Raw genomic sequence first — 23,711 nt, forward strand, 5'->3', positions numbered from 1 at the left:
CCACCCCTTCTCTCTCACGCCCTTTCTTTCTCCCTCTCCACCGTCCCCTCTCTCTCAAACCTGGTTCTGAGCTCTCTCCCGGGTGATTCTACTTGGACGGACTAATCGATCATTGATAACACCCTAATTTATGTCTTTATTTCATGTTATTAGCACAATTTTATGCATTTAAAGAGCGTAAAATGGGGTTGTTATCATATATTTACATGAAAATAGTGTTTTCAAGTGATTTCTGATTTTTCCCTAATTTTCTGTTAATTCTATGAATTTTAAAGGATTTATTGAAGCTCAAAATAATTATTTTTGAATGAAAATGGCATATTTAATATTTTATTTTGACATTTATCAGCATGGGAATGAAACAGTGAATTTTCTAGAATTTTTTAGAATTTTTTACGAATTTTTAGGATTTTTCTGAGATTTATTTGAAGAGGAAATGTATTTATTTCAAGGAAAAAAAGTATATTTATAATAGAAAAAAAAGTATTTTATTATTTTCAAACTTTCAAGGGCCTTTTTGCGAACTTTCGTTGCAAAAAGACCCTGAAAACAGCTCTCGGTCGCCACGGCAGGCGTAAAGATCCAATTTAAAATTTTACAGGGTTTTATTGCAATTTTTAATATATATTTTTAATCCTTTTAGGAGAAATCGGAGGAGAGAGAATGCGCCAAGGGCAGATACGCAATTACTTTTGGGCGGCGTCCAAAAGCAATTCTAGGCTTTTTAAGGACTTTTCTGCAAAAAGGAGGATTCAAAATGCGCCAGCCAATGAGATAGCGACACGTCATTGCGTGTTTAAAAACGAAATTAATAAATAAATAAATTTTAAATCTAATGGATTAAATTGGTTTAAAATTGATTTATTAATAACTTTTGATCCTGAAGTCCGATTGAGATGATTTTTTTATGGATTTGTTTTTCTTGATCCCCTCTTTCTATCTGTACAGTTGGATCAACCAGATCCAGCCTACATTGATAGATAAATATTAAGTACTAAACGGGCGTAAAAAGGTGATTTTTACCATATAACCTAAGTGTAAAAGCTAAATTTCGAGAGGGGGAGCTCATTCTTGATGGTTCTCTATCACAGCTGCAGGACAGAGAGGAGTCCCACCCTGGATCAAGTTATCTGGTACTTTTTCCTTGATTGTATTTGGATTTGTGCATTTTGAATGAGATTAGTTCAATTTCTTGTTTCTTCTTCTTGGTTTTGATCTGAAATTCTAAATCGCTTGGCTTGAGCGGCATGTACAAGCCCTGATTAGGATTGAGAGGAGAATTTGAGGGATTCAACTAAGCATTCAACTGCATTCCAAAGAAAAACTCTAAAAAAATTAGTTTTAATTCTTAGGAGATTAAATTACCCCCATTTCAGTGCTGAATTATCAAAGTTGCAAAAACAAACCAAACTCAAATTAAAAATTCCCTTTTCACCTCTCTAATTGACCTCTTGGATCCTTTTATTAGGATCAAAGAAGCCAATTTAGAGCTCCATATTTCTTCTATTCATCTCAACTCTTCTACCACCCTTTCTAAATTCTCATCTAATTAGGGTGACTTGATCCTCATTGAAGATCAAATTCAGTTTAATCAGAGTGAAACGACCAATACAATCACCAAATTGAATTCCTTACTAGCTTCCCTTGGACGACACTCGTACTTATCACTATACGTCTTAAGTGGAGTTCTTATAAATTATATTGCATAAGCCAAAATCCACAACGACAAGGGCTAAAAAATGCATAATTTTTACCCCTATTTTTGGCTTATCAATCATATATCTCACTTTCTCCAAATCCCGTTATGACGTGGAATCCACGTGGCTGCCAGGTGGATTCTGCCTAGGTGGACTCTGCCAGAAACCCACCTGGTAGCCACGTCGATTCCACGTCACAGCCGGGCTACGCCCGAGGACCAAATAGGGAGTTCGGGCTGTGCCGCGGCGGAAAAAAAGTTAGGGCTAGAACGCTGATTTTTGAAAAAGTTTGGACTGAACCGTGATATTAACCCTAAAAAGAACAGCACAATGAACAGACCCCTATGCGGTTCGTTTGTCCAAATTTTTTGTTCGTTTTAAATGAACAGAACAGAACGACCATGTCTAAGAACACCTTGATGGACCTTCAAAACCCTCACTCTCTCTCAATCATCTCTTTAGGAGGAAGTGAGCTCAAACATTGTTTTTACAAAAAACCGAGACACCTCCTAGATCATAAGATATCGTGATTTGAATTTGGATAGTTCTCAGTCCTCTAATTTTCTCTCTCCTCTGATTTTGAAAGTCAAATAGCCATTCAATAATTTCAAAAAAATATATATTAATTTATAACAATATTAGAAATGTATATATAAAATTAAAAATTGATATCTCTTCGAATATAATGCAAAAATACAGGAAACTTTATATTCCGACTCAAAAAATTATGCCATAAAAATGGTTAAAAATATGTAAAAAATCATAAAATTAAAATTATCATTCTGAAAATAAATTTAATCATTTTAGGAGAGCACATAAATAATCAATTTAATACAACTAAACAGTTAAATATGGTCATATTACTATAATTAAATGAATGTTATATGTTACCATATATGTATAATGTTTCAATCACAAGAGACTCTCATATGACATAAGATATTGTTAATCGTCAAATCTTAATCCATATTATTGTGTGATAGCGGACATTATTGAATGTATTCTTCGATATCCTCATTACCTTGAAGCTCGTGGGGGGCTCCATAGTGAATCAATCAAGGAGGAACAAGGCTGATAATCCCACTGTTGAGGAGATTTGAGGGATTATACGACATGGGTGGGCTTCACGCCTTCCGGACGGGGCAAACAGGGCAAAAATCCCAGGCTTCTCTACACGTCTTCTCGGTTCCTGTTGGCCTTGTCTCTAACTGACAAACTGAACACCCTCCCTCCACTCTCTTCTGAGGTGTGTGTGAGAGCGAGGGAGGCATCTTTTGGGGGCCGCGAAGCCCCCAAAGTTTGCTATCCTCTTTGTCTCTTTCTCTCTCACTCTCACTCTCTCTCTCTTTCTATCTCTCTCACGCTTATTATTGATGTAAATTGGTTCGTACGGGGTCAAACCACAAAGTATGTTGTGATTAAGATTGACTTTTAAAGCAAATTAATGATTAAGAAAGTGGTTTAAGATGAGAGAGCGCGGAAAGAAGAGACAACTAAATATATATGATAGTGGAGAGATAAGAACACATGAAATAGATGGATGAAATGGACTAGAAATGAAATAAAAATCCTAATTAAATATTTAGAAGTTACCTCTTTCTTAGGCGATGCTTCTAAGCATTGATCTGCCTTCATGAGCCCATATATTGCACCTGGTACCTTGGCTTTTTTCAGCAGATAGTAAGATCGATCAATAGAGGGAAGGAACTCACTTTAGAAAGAAAAAAACACCTAAATTGGCACTCCAAAGCCTTTGTTTCACAAGGTCTCCTAAATGAAGAAAGACAAAAGGAGTATGAGGAATTTGGGGACCTCTACATCTCTATTTATAGGGGCCATCAATCCATTGGAAGACTGGGAAGAGAGGAAACTGGCCTAAATATTTCAGCCATAAAATCCTCCAAAATGAGAAGTTATGGCTCTATAAAAATGGCCTTGATTTCCAATTTTTAGGCATTTTTTGATTTTTTTTATGATTTGTTATGACCACTTTCTTGATGATCAGATCGTTAGCCACCTAATCCTCGAACCATCAAGATTGGGATCGATTTCAGCCACTAGATCTTATTCTTCAAATTCAAGTTCTTTTCTGGCAGTCAGATCTGGTTCCTTTATAGTCGGATTGGTGTGGTCCGCACGATCGATGTGTCCATTGATCTGCGAAAAAGGCAAAAGAATAGGAGGTAAGCTTACCTCCTGAAATCTTAATCCGATGGCTCTAATGTGGCCACGTCACACATTTCTGCAACTGAAGTTATTCCCATATGGAAAAAATTTTAAATAATGTTAGTTATAAAAATCAGGACATATGTTAGCTTTTGAAATTGTGCACACGCGCGCCCCTTGCTCCTCTAATATGCGCACACATGTGCCCCCTGTGCGTTTACATGGCACACCACATAGATGGCAACGTCAGCCCGGTGGTTAATGGGGCCCCTTTTTGCTAATTGAACCTAAAAAAAACAGTTAGAAAATACTCAATAAGTTCCAAAAATTCAAAATTAAATATCTTTTGATTTACAACTCCTTTTTGCATAAAATTTCACCAAATTAGTTCTTTTTAAATCTATTTTTCACTTAATCATAAACCCCCCAAAAGATAATTATTTAAATTTAGAGAGTGGGTCTTTAGTGAATTTATATAGTTTTGGAAAAAAATACTAAAAATTCATGATAACATGCATGAATTAGTTTAATTATGCTCCAAAATACATTAAATAAACATGACTTATCATGATTATTTTCATGTTATCAATGTGTTTGACGAAATGCCTAAGTGAATGTGAGTCATATGATTTTTTGAATGGTTCTATCAAGCAAATTAAGAGAATAAGATGTATACTCTTATAGCCTATTAAATTTTTTAAAGGATTTTTAAATGGGTTAGAAGTATTCAAAATTTTGATTAGAATTTGTATGTAAAGACAATAAGGATCAAATGTTTGATGAATTGCGCAAGAGAAGAAGAGTTCGTTGAAACTGAAATGTTCGTGTCCTAATTATATGAAAATATTACCTAAGTTTTTTTAACAAGTAAGTAATTTTAGATAGACGTTGACTTACCAATATTCCTTGCCTTCCTCTGGGGTCACATATGGCTTCTGACCCCATTCACAGTTGAGTTCTCCTCCAGATAATCGACTGATGTTGCTTCTCCTCTTCTATCACTCTCTCACTGATCTCCCTTTAGGTCATGACCTTGTCGCCACCATTGACTGAAAGAACCAAGAGGAGATGACATGAGAACGGAGGATCTTCCCCGTTTTATATTTTAACATCCAGATTCAAATTTGGTGAGAAAATTGAGTTTTTGGTAGGAAAATTTGGGTTTTTTTAGGATGGGATTGCTCCGAGAAGCTTCATTGGCAACATGTGACCACTTTTTGGCGGTGAATGGGCAGAGATCCACCTTCTCATATCTGGAATCTGCTCGCCAGCAAGGGATATGGCGCTGAAGGGTATGAAGGGACAATTTTGTCCCTCAATCATCAAATCTAAATCTTAGGGGTTCAATGGCTACGATTAAAAGATAGTCGTGGAACCCCTTAAGTTTGGATGGTTCACATTGTAGTTATCAGAGCAGTTTTATCTCCAGCTGGCCCCTCTTCGTTCGTCCACATCACCGCCCCACTCGTTTCCTGCAAGCCAGTCATAAAGTTTATGTGTGGTTATATTAACAATGCATGTGTGGTGATATTAACAAAGTATATTAATATAATTATGAATAATTGAATTATGATGAAATCAGGATACATAAATCACTAGTTTTAAAAAATCTGGCGTTGTCTAATCACCTAAAATAGAGAGAAAGATATATTAAAAGAAATCAGACTTGAACTTGACCAGTCGATCTTCTTAAAGAAGATCAATGGTCAAGATTAAAACATTCTCTTTAAGAAGAGTATGTTCCAATGCGGGCATCAGGTTGGGTCACTATGAAAATTTTCTTCTCTAAATGGTTTATTCATGCGGCTGCCTAGGGGCCCGATAAAGACTTGTCAAGTCTGCCTTGGACTGGCCTGGTAAGGACTTCAAAAGCACGAATTGTTGGTCCCATACAAAAAGGATGAAAAACTCTTAACATTATGTAAATTTTGAATCTCTCTAAGATTTGAGTAAAAAAGAAAACATTGAAGATTCTCTCACGTGTGCGTGTGTGCGTACCTTAAGTTGTCGTGTACCCTCTTACGGCTATGGCTGCAGCTGTGGCTTGTAGCTCTGTGGTCCTTAGCGCTCGAACTATAGCTACAAATGCGGCTGCAGCTATAACTCGTGACGGCTCCTTCGGGCCACAGCTATTTTTCATTCTTCTTTTATTTAACCAAAACATTTACTTATCATGTCATATTCATTCTTTTAATAGCGCTAAATTCATAGAAAGTAGAAAATTTATATAATATATGAATTGACGCATGAAATGGAATTTATTCATCATATATCATGAAATATGTATGTTAATTCCATCATATAGGCATTATATACCTTCAAATAATTAAATTCCAGCATCTAAGTGAATATGTTAATATCTATCTTCCCTCCCTCCCTCCTATTGGGTTCTAGTGGCCTAGATCTGGATGAAGAATTCAAAACGATACACAGCAGAAGACTTTTTGTGAATCTAACGACATTGATAAAACCATTGAAATGAAGTACCTTTGCACCTATCGCATATGTGATTTCTTGGATCTCGGAGTGAGACGAGTTGAGCTGCTCAAGTTTTCAGCCTCTAGACGTATCCATGCTGTCCTCGACACGTCAAATCTCCTCCTTCTCTTTGACGAGCCTCTCTCAACCTTCGTCGTCGTCGTTACGCTGTCCTGATCTCATTAGGAGTGGAGAGGAGTAATGGGAAAAGGGGAGAAGAAGGGGAAGGCCCCTAAACAATTCCTACCTGGGTGAATTTCTTTTAGGGCCTTCCCCTATTGATATTAAGTCGGTATTTTTCATAAAACTCCCCCCCCCCCCCCACACTTAAGTATATCTTCCAACGTCCAAAAGATCATTTGCGTGTGACCCTCTAGGCCCATGTATCAGTCTATTTAACGACTCCAGTGGCCCAATAACCTTTATTGACATTCCAAATTAATTAACTATAGCATCATATAGATTAATTAACGTCAGATCGATTTAACCCATTCGATAGGTTGAGTCTCCAACACGTGGGGGGCCAAGCTACACCTCATGCTCTAGAAGATACAAAGAAGTGTGTATCGACTAACTCATGGAACCTGTTCATCATCGATTATCGTGTATGTATAGTCCCTCATCTACTTTACGCTCCTTGGAAGACTTAGGTACGGTCAACTGTCAAATTTGAACATTATATTATCAAGAAAAATAAGGTTCAACTAATAGAACATTATATTTGTATGTTCTATCAACTTCATTGCAGGAGTATAATTTTTAATATGAACATTTATGGATATAGTCCAACCTTTGAGTAAAGTTGTATCCTATATAACTGAGTTAAATGAACAAATTCTTATAATATATCCCAAACTACTTTTTCCCTAGTATTCACTAAGCCAATTTCAAGTGTCAAAATCAATCCTCAAGGAAGCTTTAATTCAGATGTCATCAGTTCTTAATATCCCATATTTATTTTCCTATTACATTTATATATTTCTATAGGCTTACATTTTATTTTCAGAACTTAGTCATCAAGCTTCCACAAAAGGAGAAATAATCTTGCTAAAAAATGAACCGAAATATGGAAGTTTAAGAAGAGTATCCCTTGAATATTTTTTATATATCGACTTATCTGACATGCCTTCTATTAACCATTAGTAAATCAAACCCCACATAGTGAAATGTTTAAATTTATCCATTATAAATCCTTCCACTAACACAAATATCATGAGTGTGATCCAAGATTGAATTCTTAACTTACATGTAGCATATGTTAATATTTTAGGTAATGAAACAAATAACTCAGTAAATACTAAAAAATCACACTATGGTAACAAGATGAAATACATAGCAATCTTTCAACAATAAAACTTAAATAAATAAATAAATGTGTTTTTGATTATAAAAACTTTAGTCTAAAAAATTGAATTATCTAACATAAACTATTTCTAGAGAGAAATGAGAATAGAGGTTTGTCTAAAACTCTAGAAGAATACCTTTTGAGTATTTAGTAAAATAAATAAATATTAGGTATGTCCAGCATTTTCAATGAGAATAGTGAATGTGATGGGCAAATTAGTTTGATTAAAGTTTTATTTCAGCTTTGATCATGAACTTGAACTTCTAAAAAATGCTATCAGTCCAAATTCATTAACATAAAGATCTATATGAAACATAAATATCTAAAAACAATATAAAATGAGGATTGTAGAAGTCAGAAGGTGAAAGCAAGACATTATGGATTATGATCAATATGATTTAGATATTTAAAAGCAGTATTGGAATTCTCAAACTTCCAAGGATCAATGCAGACAGAGGCCAAGGAGGAGGGGATGAGAGGGATGGATTTTGAGTATTATGTCTTGGTCATGGTATGGGAATAATAAAGAAGAGAAAAATCAATGAAGAAGGCCATCATTCTCCTTGACCTTTCATTATTTACTCTTTTTAGTTCCCTTTCATGCCTCCTAGTCGGTGTAGGGTCTTCAGCCATTTTGGATTCAAAATGAGGAAAATGAGATGAGAATCATCCACAATGGGGAAACAAAATAGGGAGCCCATGGCCAAATGGGTTTTCAACATATTGAAAATTCAAATTGGGCCATGATCCGCCTCTTTTGACATACTGCCCCACTACCAATTGTGAAGACCCTTCTTGGGCCATGTGACCCATTAATGTCAAACTTGACAAATGCCATAATTGTGTCTGCCATTGGTAAACATGGGCGATGATGGAAATATATGTGGCCGGTAAGCCAATCATACATTCCTTATCGCGTTCCATGTTCATTAATAGAACATATTCTTTATAGTGCATGTGTGATATTTATAATAAATTCTATGAATACATGATCAGATTTAGTGAATTATGATGAGATTGTAATACAGAGATCACTAGTCTTTAAGTGTGTGTTTTTAATATTCCTATTTGAAGGATACTCGAGGAGGACATGGAAATATCCGGATAGAATAACACTATCTAGCCTCAATCATATGATGAGTTATGGCCAGTTCTATGACCATTAGTGTGGTGACACTAAGGATAGATAGTGGATGCTCTTTAGTGGAAAGAGTTCACTGAATTGATCATTACAAATCCCTCAATGGTATTATATAAAACTTTCAAGTAGGTTTATTCACGTCACGATTATGTAAGTATTCCTTAGACCCGAGATGATTTACAAACGCATCAATACTTGGATGATCGATTAGGGTTTGACAGTTGACCATACCCTAAGTCGTCCGAAGAACGTCAAGTGGATGTGGGATTATACATATGTGGTAACCAATAACGAATAGGTTCCATGAGTGAGTCGATACACACTCCTTTATATCTTCCAAAGCACGAGGTGTAGCTTGGCACCCAATGTGTTGGAGACTCGCCCTATTGATTGGATCAAATCAATCTGACATTAAGTAATCTATATGATGATATATTGATGTAGATAGTTTTTGGGTTCTAGTGGCCTAGATCTGGATGAAGATCAGGATTTGACACAACAGAAGACATGTAAACAAAATTACAATGACATCGATAAAACCATTAAAATGAAGTTCCTTTGCACAGATCGCATCTGTAATTTCTTGGATCCTAGAGTGAGTCGAGTCAAACTGCTCAAGTGTGCATCCTCTAGATGTATCCACGCAATCCTTGGCACATCGGATCTCCTCCTTCTCATTGATGAGCCCCGTTCAACCTCCGTCATCATCGTTACGCCATCCTGATCGCATCGGGAGTGGAGAGGAGTCATGGGGAGAAGAGAGAATAAGGGGAAGGCCCCTAAACAATTCTGGCATGGGTGAATTTTGTTCAAGGCCTTTCCCTTTTTATACTAAGTGGTATTTTTCATAAAAATACCCCAAAACTTAAATATATCGCCTGACGTCCAAAAGATCATTTGTGTGTGACCCTTTAGGCCCATGTATCAGTCTAGTTAACGACTCGAGTGGCCTAATAACCTTTATTGGCCTTCTAAATTAATTAACTATATCATCATATAGAATAGTTAACGTCGGATCTATTTAACCGAATCGATAGGTTGATTCTCCAACACGACCACTTAAGCTCCTAAGGGTGGACAATCCCATCTCAACCACTCAATTGTCTTCGTGAACTTCTTGATGTACCCGAACTAAAACCGTTTAGAATCCCATGATTAGGGACACATGGGTCATAGTCAAAGTGAAATTGTATGTCCATAAGACGTCTTTGGTGTCTCAGGTCTAAGGACCACTTACACAACCGTGACATGAATCAACTTGATTGATGGTTTGATATAATACCATTCGTGGATTTGTACGGATCAATTCATTGAACTCTTTCCACTAAAGAACACCCACTATCTATGATGGCGAGGACGCCAACACACCACCATCGGACGCGTCGCCACTGTCAACTGAAGTCAACGTCTCCACAACAGATACGCCGCCACAGTCAACTGATGTCATCATTCCCGCTCCGGGCATGCCACAACCGTCTCCGCTATGCACGTCTCCACGCTCTCACAACAACACTCCCTCTACGGACACGCCGCAACCGTCTCCACTACGCACGTCTCCACGCATGCACGTTCCTTCGCGCATCATGACACGTCGCCAACGGCAGATGAACAACTGCCCCTTGGCGTGACATGAAGCACGTTTCGTCTTTAATTTCTCGTCTTCAAGTTGTATTTTCTCTTTCCTCCAAGGCCTATATGTATAGGTCATTGTTTCGAGAAACAGTTAGGCAGTCATATTTCAAGAATTGAGTTTTGTTTAACTCTTCTTGGAGGACTGCCCAAGCCTCCCTATCTCTCCAGCCCTAGCGCCGCCGCCGCCGCCGCTGCCCCCTCGCGTCGTCGGCCTTCCACCCCTCGTTCTTCCTCTCTCTCTCTCTCACTCTCTCTCTCTCTCTCTCACTCTCCCACTTTCTCTCTCTACTGCCCTCCCAGGACTGCCGCACAAGGCCGCCCAGGCCGCCCTTGCCACGGCCGCCCAAGGCCAGCCCTAGGCCACCCCAACAGGGCAGCCCCAGACCGCCCCAGGCCGCTCCTGCCAGGGCTGCCCAAGGCCAGCCCTAGGCCACTCCAACAGGGCAGCCCCAGGCCATCCCAGGCCACCCCTGCCAGGGCCGCCCAAGGCCACCCCCAGGCCGCCCCAATAGGGCAGCCCCAGGCCACCCAGACCGCACTTGCCAGGACCGCCCAGGGCCAGCCCCAAGCCGCCCCAACAGGCAGCTCCAGGCCTCCCTAGCCAGGGTCGCCCAGGTCTGCCCCTAGGCCGCCCAAACTGCCCTGCAAGAACCGCCCAGGATCACCCCAGCGCACGCTTGTGCCACCGACGCCAGTCATCGTCAATGCCGTCCGACGCTTCGAGCTGCGCGCGCTCCGCGCGCTCTGGGTGCGCTGCACGCCCTCCGCGCTCTCCACACGTGCGTACGCGCTCCGCGCGCTCAACGCCCACGTGGGCTGCTCTGCGTGCTCCGTGAGCTCCGCGCACCCTATGCGCGCTTCGCGCGCGCGGGTATCTGCCTACGCATGAATCTGCGACCACAACATCAACTCACTACCAGGGCTGCTCAACGCCCGGAACGTCCAAATCTTCTCATCCAGTGGGCCGGTCAACGCCCAGAATCGTCCAGTCTCGTCATGAATCAGAATTCCTCGCAGCCTCTTCACGCACTACGGTGCCGAGGTACGCCTGAACTCTTTGGTGTCGTCGTGTTCTTCGTCTAGTATTCCACGAGAAGTTTCCACCGCCGTTGGATTAGATTTGGTTTGGATTTCCCCACTTTCTCCCTTTTTTTTTAGAGTCTCCTTCGCGACGCGAATTCGGGTATTGATTTCGGTGCTTAAGCATCGTTGCGGTGGGTGAAGATAGTACTCCGGCCCTCGACAAGGGTCGGAGCTGCACCACCAGTTTTTCATCGGTTTTAAAGTCCAAATCCGACCGTGTGTATTTCTGTGGGCTGTTTTATCCCTCCTGTACCCAACCCATCCACCGTCGTCCATCCATTCATAACCTTCCCCATACTCCAGTCACCCATTCCTTAGTCGTCCTACGTCAATCTATCCTTAGTGCCTCCACACCAATGGCTATGGAAACGACCATATTCATCATATGAGTGAGGCTAGATGGTAATCTACTATCTAGATACTTTGATGCTCTTCTTGAGTATCCATCAAATAGGAACATTTAGAACATATGCTTAAAGACTAGTGATCTCCATATCTCATTATAATTCACTAAGTCTGATCATATATTCATGGACCTCATCATAACCATGACATGTGCATTATAATGAATATGCTCTATTAATGAAACATGGAACGAGATGTGGAATGTGTGATTGGCTTGTGGGCCACATATATTTCCATCCCCTCCTTCCCTTTCTCTCACTCACACCCTCTTCCTACGTGCATTTCTCTCTTCCAAACTCAATCTCTCTATCCATCTCTCCTTACTCCTCTCTCTCTATCTATATCTTTGAGTCACTCTCTCTATCCATTTCTCTGCCTTACTCCCTCTCTCTCTTCCTCTCTATCGCTCTCCAACCCTAGCTCATCCCTCCATCATTATACAATTAAAATTTATGCATTAATGTTTAACTTAATTATATATTTAAAATATAACTATATTATATATTATTGATAATTAGGGATGGGTTAGAGAACAAGACATGGCATCCCAATAGCTGAACAAGGGGATATAATTAGTTTGGATATATTGAGATTACACATTATTAGTCAATCTATTTTCCAACTTGTGAGTGTGTTCCAAGCCCGTACCCTTACGGTGGGCGTATGTGTGACATGCCTTATGCTAGATTCCAACCATTCAGCATTGGCAACAATCAACAAGCGATCCACCGGAGAAGTGATGGAATGATATATGGCTTGCAAACTAATCAAATTTCCTTTATTTTGTTCAATATTAATTGATACAAACTTATTCATATAATTCACAAGTAGTGCTTTTAATGAAGTATATCGATGCATATAATGATTAGTGAATTATGATCTAATCGTAATATGATGATCACTTGACACTCATAGTCATAATATTTCAAGAAGGATATCAACAATATGGATAGAGTGATATTAATTAGTATACTCATATAATGAGTATGGCTTGTCTCCAAGCCATTAGTGCAGATATATAGGGTGGATAGAGAGTGATATTTAGGGAAAGAATTCATCTAATTGATACATATGAATCCTGGATGGCCTTAAACCCAATTATCAATCATGTTGATTTATGTCATGATTGTGCACATGGTGTTTAAACTCTAGGCACTAAAGGCATATTCTAGATGGACAATTTTGTACATACGAATTCCTAAGGGATTCCAAAATGTCTCAGATTAGATGGAACAGTAGTTCACAAAAGGTGTTTGTGTGGTTAATATGGGATTACCCACCCTTGATGTAAGGGGAGACATCTCAAAGAAGATGATGCAATAATTTTATTGGGTACCCTCCTTCTTATCCTTTCTCTCATTTGTTGCTCTCCTTTATGGTGTGATCCTTTCGGGGTTAATTATGGTGCCTATAAGTAGAAGACAAGGATATTTGATATGTTAATGGACACTTATGTAGCTTGCAAATAATCTTTTGAGAAACCAAGAAGGATAGCAGATTTGATTATGTGGAAAAAATAATTGATGATGAAATTTGGTTTTTTAAAAGGTATGTTATGATCTGGTTTTGAATTTTGTTGAGAAAATAGCCTTAATAAATGTATGAAACCTGTCCTTATAAAATATATGAGTTTTGCTTATCCACAAGTAAACTAGGTGTTCTCAATCGGCGGAGCCTCTAAAGCCTGAGGTGAAATTTTCAACACTGACCATTAGAACTCAACAATAAGATATCACCTTTTGTATGGTGCTGTAGAGAAGCGTAGTGTGTGGCCACACTAGATTGCTCAAGAGCCATGTGGGGGTGCGTGGAAAGTGGATAGGATGTACAGACGTGGATTGGACTAGGGCCTTCCATATCAACGTTACATAGTTGTCTCTCATGGTGGGACAACAAGTGGGATGGTGATAGACAATAATGAAACACATGTTTTTTTATACAATATATATATAATTAGATGAAAAGATAGAAAAAAATAAAGAAATCAAGAAAGACAGCGGGGGGATGATCTTGAAAGGTAGGAATAGAGATATGTGTTAATGGAGGCCAAGAGCAGTGGTAACTGGCAATCAAAAGGTTGCACCTTTCATATGTGTAACTGGGCCTGACAAGTGTATGTGTGGCCCTGATACGTGCCAAATGAGCCAGTCTAGTATTATGATTTTGTATAATTTTTAAATGTCTCACACAGAATGGGGGATGGCACTATTTGTGGATCGATTTGCATTATGAGTGGGTGACATCAGGTTGGGATGTAGTTTGATCCACGCCGCTTCATGTCACATTGTTTTATGGCCCTTTTACCATAAAGTATGCTTGAGTCCTGACAATTGCATAATGCCAAAAAGGTTCATCATAATGATAGATTCTTTAATATTATATGAGAGAACCTTGCCAACGTGTGTGATGTGAACTGATCTACATACTTGGCCTTGCAATGAAGTTTGAAAAAGAGTGCAATGTGCATCAATAATTTTTTTCATACTATTTGCTCCTTGTACCATAGATCCGTGCACAATATCCAGAGGCTGTGATACTAGATGTTGATTCTCTATATAGAAAGATAAGAATGGGGATATGTTTTAATGGAGGCCAAGAGCAGTGGTAACTGACATTAGAAAGGTAGCACATTTCATATGTGTAACTGGGCCTGACAAGTGTATGTGTTTCCTTGATACGTGCCAAATTAGTCAGTCTAGTTTTAGTTTTTTGTATAATTTTTAAATTCCTCACACATAATGTGGTTGAAACTACTTGTGGGTCGATATGCATTCTGAGTGGGTGACATCAGGTTGGGATGTAGTTTATCTACCCCACTGCGCGTAGCATTGCTTTATGACCCTACAAGTGTGATTTAAATATGCAAGAGTCTTGCCAATTGCATAATGCCGAAAAGGTTCACCATAAAATGAGAGATTCCATTATATTATACTAAGAGAACCTTGCCAACATGTTTGACGTGACCTGATCTTCACACTCGGCCTTGCAATGCAGTTTCAAAAGTAATACAATGTGCGTCAATTATTTTTGTCACACAATGTGCTCCTTGTACCGCAGATCTATGTGCAACATCCAGAGGCTGTGGAACTAGATGTCGTGTCTCCCTATGTAGCACTCGTACTACACTACATCAGTACCGACGCATCTGACGACTTCGAAAACGGGCAATTTTGCCCTAACGTCGGTGCCGTGTTGTGGGCACAACGGCTCTCAGATGCTGGGATCATGACGGGAGGCCGGCACGTGATGCTCTCGGTGCAGACAGCAGACCTGCAGACGGTCCAATTAACCCCAGCACACAGTCCACTTACAGGTCCGTGGGGGTATTCTTCTGCAACTATATAAATATTATACTTATTTTGTCAATTAGAAAACTTCCATGTATTGGCGGAAAATTGCAATGCAGCAGATATTAAACAAATATCTATGATTGGCTGGTCCGTGGGGGTATTCTTCTGCAACTATATAAATATTTTATCTTGTCTATTAGAAAACTTCCATGTATTGGCGGAGATTACAATGTAGGAGATATTAAACAAATATCTATGATTGGCTGGTGCCAGAAAGCGGGAAGCCAGAGGGTGGAGCCCGCGGTGAATAAGAGAACAAGGAAGAGGCGAAAGGAGGACCGTCGGATCAAGATCGAACGGCGATCGAGGGTCTTCGCGCCGCCCGATGCCTCTCCAGCTTTCCGTGAGCTCATAAAGGCCTCAAAGGAGCCTCGTCAGCAGCGAAATCTGGATAAGGAGATTTGGAGGAATCATAGGCCGCCACGTGGATGCCACGTCCCTAAAAGTACTCTTTACAGTCTTCGCTTTTTGGACAGCTGTTCTCTTCTTCCCTAATCCTCTCTTTCAACCCGGTCTGACCAATTCCTCTCATATCTCTATCTCTCTCTCTAGCCATCCCTCTCCGTATCTCTCTCTCTAGCCATTCCTCTCTGTAACTCTCTCCTCTTTCCACCCATCCCTCTCCCTCTCTCTCTTTTTGAACATCCCTCTCTGCATCTCTTTCTAGCCATTTTTCTCTGCAGATCTCTCTCTTTCTAGCCATTTCTCTCTGCATCTCTCTCTCTAACCATCCTTCTCTGCAGATCTCTCTCTCTCTCTGTCCCTTTCTCTTTCTAGCCATCTTCTCTGCCTGCATATATATCTCTCTCTTTCTAGCCATTCCTCTCTGTATCTTTCTCCTGTCAGCCTCTCTGCATCTCTCTCGCTTAATAGTCATCCCTCTCTCTATATATCTATCTCTACCCATTCCTTTTTGTACCGTACTCTCTCCGTCTTCAAGTCATCCCTCTCTACATCTCTCTCTCTCTAGCCATCCTTCTCTGCACATATCTCTCTAGCCAGCCCTCTCTGCATCTCTCTTTGTCTCGTCTAGCAACTCTCTCTCTCTCTAGACCTCTATCTCTCTCTCTCTCTTGTGATTATAGTCGTCTTCTTGTTCCCTTCCCTACTTCCTCAGTTCCTCGATTTTGTCTCTTCATATTCTACAAGCACCGACACCAATCTCTCTCTCTCTCTCTCTCTAACTCTTCGTCGTCTGCTGCATCTCTCTAGAGTCCCCACTTCCTCCCTCCTCCCCCACTTGTCAGCAATCTCAACACATCGCCGCCATCTCTCTCACATCATTTCATCTCTCTCTCCTCTGTTTTCCTCTCATCGCTTCCCCCCCCTTTTTTCTGCACTTCCCTCTTCCTTAACAACCAGCTCTCCCTTCTTATTAGTCTTCTCCTCTCTCTCTCTCTCTTCATCCTCCTCTCCTCTTTCTTCTTCTCTCCCCTCTCTCTCACCTTCTTCTCCTCTCTCTCTCTCCATCGTCCTCTTCTTCTTATTTCTCTCTCTCTCTCTCTCCGGCGTCTCCTTCTTCATCTCTCTCTCTGCTCTCTCTTCATCGTCTTCTTATTCTTCTTGTTTCCCCTCTCTTCGCTCTTTCTCTCTCTTAATCGTCTTCTTCTTCTTGTTCCCCTCTCCTCGCTCTTTCTCTCTCTGAATCGTCTTCTTCTTCTTGTTTCCCCTCTCTCTTCGCTCTTTCTCTCTCTCTCCCTCTCTCTTCATCGTCTTCTTATTCTCCTCTCTTTCTCTCTTCTTCTTCTTCTTCTTCTTTCCCCTCTCTCTTCTCTCTCTCTCTTGATCGTCTTCTTCTCCCCTCTCTTCTCTCTCTCTCTCTCTTCACCTCTTCTTCTTCTCCTCTCTTTCTCTCTCTTCTCTCTCTCTTCATGGGTCCTAAAATCTCAGCAAGGAAACGGAAAAAGACGCGCTATCTCAGCCTCCGCCGCCGCCTCGCCGCCGCCTATCCGCCGCCAGCCGACTCGCACGTGCTCCCCTCCGACGGCGGCGCCGCCTCTCCGCCGCCAGAAGACTCCTACGTGCTCCCCTCCGACGGCGGCGCCGCCTCTCCGCCGCCAGCCGACTCCCACGTTCATTCCGCAGAAGAAGAAGGCGATGGAGGCGGCGGCGCCGCCGCCGCCTCTCCGCGGCCGTACGACCCCAATGATGAGCAGCTAAGCCGGTACTTCCCCGCCGATGATGGCGGCGGCGCCGTCTCTCTCCTCTCTCTTCTCAACTCGCCCGGCGGCGCCGCCGACTCGTGCTCGTCTTCCTCCTCCGCCTACTTCGGCGGCGCCGCCGCGCGGTCCACTGCCTCGCGCCACCTCTCCCTTAAGCTGGACTACGACGGCGTCCTCAGCGCCTGGCCCAACCTCAGCCCCTTCTACGTTGACGCGGACGACGCTTGCCAAGTTGTTCCTGACCTCCATCTTACCGCCCTCGGCTCCCCGGTTAGCTAGCCTAGCCCCATTTTTTTATTATTATTAATTTTTAAAAAAAATCTGTCGGCCTGTCGCTATTCGCTGCGCCGCGGAGCGGGTTAAGAAGGGGGGTTTTGGCAGGTTTTCGTCGACGTGCCGACCTCTGAGAGCGCCACGTGGGCGGTGCCGGATAAGGAGAGAGAGGCCAGGGTCATGCGGTACAGGGAGAAGCGGCGGCGGAGGCTGTATAATAAGCGGATCCGATACGAGGTCCGGAAGGTCAACGCTGAGAAGCGCCCGCGGATTAAGGTGGGTCCGGTTTGGCCCGAACCGGTTGGATCCGATAACTCCGTTGACACGTGGCTTGTTCTGGTTGGCTTCTCAGGGACGGTTTGTGAAGAGGGATGAGGACTGATGGGCTGGCGGATTCTCTTCTGGTGCTGTGGGAGACTTGGCAAAAAATAATTAGGGCTTAATTGCTCCTGTGTTCTTGCTGGTTCTGATGGAGACTTGTAAAAATAGTGAATTATGATGGGGATTTTGCAGCATTAAAGTATTTGCAGGGTTCAAGATTGTTGCTTTTTTTGCATTTTTAAAAGGTTTAATTTGGGCTTCTTCATCCACTAACAGATGATGATGAATTGTCGCCATCATCATTGCCTACTTTGGGGAATATCTCTAGCATCCCCTTTTTTTGGATCCCTATACACAATTCCAAAATGTAGATTAAAAAAAAGTTTTTTTGGGGTTTCTTATTAATGTTATGTTATCCTAGTTTTCGTGCCATGTAGAATATGTCTTGATATGTCGTGTAGTCCATCATCTTGGGAAGTGTCTCGATCTCTATCTCTATGTCTATATCTATCTCTGTTGTTATCTCCATCTCCATCTATATATATATATATATATCCATCTCCATCTCTCTATTTATATCTCTATCTCTATTTCCATCTCCATCTCCATCTCTATCTCTGCTATTTATATCTCTATTTCTATCTCATTCCCAATGACCCCCTATCTGTGCTCCCCCATCCGCCGTTTGTCGCCTCTACCTTCCCAACCACTCCACTCCCCAACCCCTCCACCCATTAGGGACCATCACTGTCTGAGCAAAGTTCGGTCAGACTGGACCAAACCAAGACTGTCCACCTTAACTGTTTCTCTCTCTCTCCACTGCTACCCTTTAAGATCATATGTAAGTTTCAGTCCAGCTATGATTTGACTGACAGATTGGACCAAAGACTAAAAGTGGAATCATAATTATTATGTTTTGTAATGTTAATACTCTACACCTATCTCAATATCTCTTTCACTCTCTCTCTATCACTGTCTTGCTTCCGCTCTCTCTCTGGCTCTTTATCTCGCTCCTTCCCTCAGTTGGAGCTTGGAAGCACCTCACCATACACGAAAAAGGCAGCTTCTTGTTTCTTCTCAAAATAAATTCACAAACTTAACTTAAGTCTAAGATATGTATTCAATCTGACATAAAACATCTAGACTCTTCTAATCATGACTATGCATAAGGCGGTGGACTCATTATTGCCATAACATTTAGAAATGGCGACAGTGGAGGTTCTGATAAATGCAAGTTTTGAGTAGGGTTCGCTTGTCCCAATACCAGTATCGGATTACAGTATCAGGATGGATGTTGTACCAGATACCGAAAATCAAATTTTTAGTATCTATTTTTTTTTGATATTCGGATATCGGATATCGGTTGCTATAGTACTGATATCTGATATCGATATCTGTCTCGATGTCGTCATCCGCCTCCGTCTCTCGGGGAGGATGACGATATCGGGCGTGGATATCGGATTTCAATATCCAAGTTAGAGAGATATTTTAAAATATAATTAACCCATAATTATTCTGCAGTTAGAATGGATCAACATGGACAAGAGGGTAATTGGGGAGCTTTTTGATTGATTAAGTGGCTCGATTAATATATACAGCTGAATCTTTTCAATTTATTCCATATGGGATAACAGGATTCGGAGTTTACATTAAACTTCGAATGCTGTTATCCCATATGAAAGAAAATAAAAATCTTGCAGTCTATATATAACTGAGGTTGAAAATACATCAAAAGCATATGGCATTGGTGTACATTAGTCAACGAATGTGATGATAAAATTTATTTTATATGTTGATACTAGATATCGACATCCAGATACAGCTTCTGATATCCGAATGTCGAAATCCAATATCCTGTATCCGATACCCATTTTGTCCTTACCCCCCCCCAATTCGTCATCGATATCCGTCTAGACCTAAAGGACGAATATCCGATATCAGACACTGTCATCGATATCGACCGATATCTGATATCCAATATGAGACACCGTCCCGCTTTTTTTCCAGATATTGGATATCGGTTGTCCGATATCGGGTATCAGACGGATATCGGTTGGACAACCACTAGTTTTGAGACAGTCTTGTGTACTCCGCAGATATATAGAGAAGATCAACACAAACACAAATAAAACTACTTATCTAATATAAGATAAAGCATATTAGGGAGTAAGCATCTTGTTACACATTATTTCCTCTCTCTCTGCTCATGAAAAAAGAGTACCCACCTATGAAGGAAAACATGAAAAAAGATGGTAAGAATACCTGCATAAACATCAGTAAAATAAATCAGTGATTCAACATCATCAACACAGACTCTCTCTGCTCTCTCTCTGGTCTTTTCTCTCTCACTCTCTCTAACTTTATCTCTTTCTCTCATTCTTTTATATTTATAAATCTCTCTCCTATTTTACTCTATCTCAATCTCTCTCTCTCTCTCTCTCTCTCTCTCTCTCTCTCTCTCTCTCTCTCTCTCTCTCTCTCTCTCTCCCCCTCTCACTCTCTCCCTCTTTCCGCCAATCTCTATTTTACTCTCTCAATATATCTCTCTATCCATCTCATTCTCTCCCTTTGCCAGCCTATCTCTCTATTTCACTCTCCCTCTGTCATTCTCCCCACCTATCTCTATTTCCCTCTCCCTCTCTCCCTATGCCTGCCTATCTCTATTTCACTCTCCCTCTCTCTACCTAACTCTATTTCACTCCCTCTCTCAATCTCTCACCCCTTTCTAAATATTTCTCCTAACTCTGTATATTTCCCTCTCCCTGCCCACTATTGTTCACTATTCCAGCATTCTCTTCCCTCTCTAATTTTCTTAATCTCTCTCTTTTCTACAACTTCGAAATTGACTTTTCTCCAACCTCTCCCTCACCTTTCCCCATAACTTCTTCTATGTGAACCATCAATCTCTCTACTACTTTCTCTTAAAACTGTCGATGGTTTATTTTCTTTGTAACTGCATGTTTCTTTTCCTTTAAAAGGGCTATGAGCCTGCTTGCATGGAAACATTTTCTTGAGAATTAATGTGAAGTTGTTTGGGAGAAAATAGTTACTCCTTGGTGATTTTCTCGTGATAATGACAACGACACGTCAATGGAATGGTTACATAGGCTTCTCTTATTCAACATCATCATCTCCATCATTTTCCTATTCTTGTATCCCCATCATCCCCATCGTTGAACACGTTCCTTCATCTCACCCCATCATCTCCATCTAGTTCTCATTGTGACGTAGGACAACTAAGGAAAAAGGTGACTGAGGGGATGGATGGGTTGACGACAGGTATGGGTAATAGGCGGATTATAGGTAGGGATAAAACAGTCCACAGAAATTCACGATCGAATTCAGATTTAAAAACCGATGAAAATCTGGTGGTGTAGCTCCGACCCTTTTCGAGGGCGGGAGTACTGTCTTCCCCCACCGCGACGATGCCTAAGCACCGAAATCAATACCCGAATTCACGTCGCGAGGGAATACTCGAGAAGAGGAGAGAAGAGATAGAATCTCAAACCAAATCTAAATCTGACGGCGGTGGAAACTTCTCGGGAAAACACTGAACGAGGAACACTTCGACACCAAAGAGTTCAGGCGTACCTCGGCACCGTAGTGCGTGAAGAGGTTGCGGACAATTCTGATCGTGACGAAGCTGGGTGAATCCGGGCGTTGAGCGGCCCACTAGACGAGGCTGGACGTTCCGGGCGTTGAACGGCCCTGGTTGAGTGCGGTGGTCATGGGCGCAACGTCAAGCGTGGGCGAACACCCGTGCGCGCGAAGCGCGCGCGGCTTGAAGCGCCGACGGCATCTGGACAGGGGCAGCCAGAATGCTGCCTCGGGCGGCCCTGGCGAAATCTGCCTGGGCGGCGCGAACGGCGCGCGAGCGGCGCGCTGTCGGCGCACGGTCGATTTGCGGATGGCGCGTGGGGCGTGGGCGGGCACGCAGGCGGCGCAAAGGCGGCGCGCGCGGGCAATGCGGCGCGGCGGCAGCGCGCGCGCGGCGCGAGGGCGGCGCGGGCAGCCTAGGTGGCCTTGGTGGACTACCTGGGCAGTGTCGTGAGGCAGCGGCAGCGGTGGCGGCGACGAAGGCTAGGGTTAAGAGGGACAGGGGAGGCTGGGCAGTCCTCCAAGAAGAGTTAACAAAACTCAATTCTTGAATTAATGACTGCCTAATGTTTCTTCAAAACAATGGCCTATATATAGGCCTTGGAGGAAAGAGAAAATGACGAGAAAATAAAAATGAGAAAATAAAGACGTGCGCCGTGTCACGCCAAAGGGCAGTTGTGGATCTGCCTCTGGCGTCGTGTCATGATGCGTGTAGGGACGTGCGTGGGTGGAGACGTGCTTGTCGACGGTTGCGGCGTGTTGACTTCGGTTGACTCCGGTTGACCGTGGTCCATAGCGGGCGTGTTGACTCTGGTTGACCGTGGTGACGCGTTCGATGCTGAAGTGTTGGCGTCCTCGCCATCACATTGTCTCCCTTCTTCCTAACTTCAACAATTCTCACGCCTCATACTATCCATTGTGTAAATCATTTTCCACACTTCATCTCTAGCTCTTTCACATTACACATCAACATCTTCTTGTGTCGATAAAATCTCACACTCCCTTTTATCCGCTTCCCACACCAATAAAGGCCATTCAACATCATAACATTCAAGCGATTGGCTCCTGTCTCTGAGGTACCTTGTGACTCCTTAACTTTGAAATAATTGTGGTTCATGATAATGGTCAATTTGCTCTGAGTGATTGTTTACTTTAGAATTTCCCTGTGCTAAATTTTGATTGATTATTTCAAAACTCCTATTTCCATTAAGTTAGGAATATCATAAGTATTACCAAAGTATCTTTGTTAAGTCCCTGCTCCATTGACTTAGTCCTCTTCTAGAGGATTAAACCAAATTTGGATCACCCTCAAGGAAGACGTGATTAATAATATATTTGTGTTAATTTATCAATTTCAGGTATTCCATTGTCATGTCCCACATCAAGTGGCATCTCCATCTATCCATCTCTCTCTTTCACTAACACATCCTCTCCCTCTTGATGGATATGATGTGGCCGTCAAGCCAATCACACTACCATGTTATTTAAGTTCATTGAATAAAATATTTGCATTCATTATTATTCCGTGTGATGTTTATAATGAAGTCCATGAATATGTGCAATGATATAGTGAATTATGATGATATCATAATACAGTGATCACTATTCTTTAAACATGTATTCTAAATATTTCAATTTGATGGATAGTCAAGACGGACATCAAATTATCCGAATAGAATAGCACTAGGTGATCCTACTTATACGATAAGTATAGATGATCCTGTGGCTATTAGTGTGGCGACACTAAGGACAGATAGTGGGTTCTCTTTGGAGAAAGAGTTCACTGAATTGATCCGTACGAATTCTTGAATGGTATTATACCTAAATGTCAATCAGGTTGATTCAAGTCACAGTTGTAGAAGTGATCCACTGACCTGAGATACCAAGGGCATCTCGTAAGTGGACGACTATGTTTTGACTATGACTTACGAGCCTCTAATCATGGGATTCAAATAAGTTATCGATCGGATGTAGTAAGAAGCTTACGGAGATGATTGAGTGGTCAAGATGGGATCATCCTCCCTCGGTATAAGAGGAGATTGACTCGAGGAAGATGATGCA

The 23,711-nt window shown here is 41.6% G+C and overlaps 1 protein-coding gene across 1 annotated transcript; it reads left to right on the plus strand.

Annotated features, from left to right (window-relative positions):
• Nucleotides 1–16,281: 16,281 nt before the first annotated feature.
• LOC144711229 (uncharacterized) lies at nt 16,282–18,282 on the plus strand. Its single transcript, XM_078585159.1, has 3 exons — nt 16,282–17,729; nt 17,841–18,008; nt 18,085–18,282. Exons 1-3 carry the CDS (start codon nt 17,169–17,171, stop codon nt 18,112–18,114), a joined length of 759 nt encoding a protein of 252 aa, XP_078441285.1. The 5' UTR covers nt 16,282–17,168; the 3' UTR covers nt 18,115–18,282.
• Nucleotides 18,283–23,711: the final 5,429 nt, after the last annotated feature.

Source organism: Wolffia australiana, chromosome 13 (genome assembly GCF_029677425.1).
Source record: "Wolffia australiana isolate 7733 chromosome 13, ASM2967742v1".
NCBI classification, from domain to species: Eukaryota; Viridiplantae; Streptophyta; class Magnoliopsida; order Alismatales; family Araceae; genus Wolffia; species Wolffia australiana.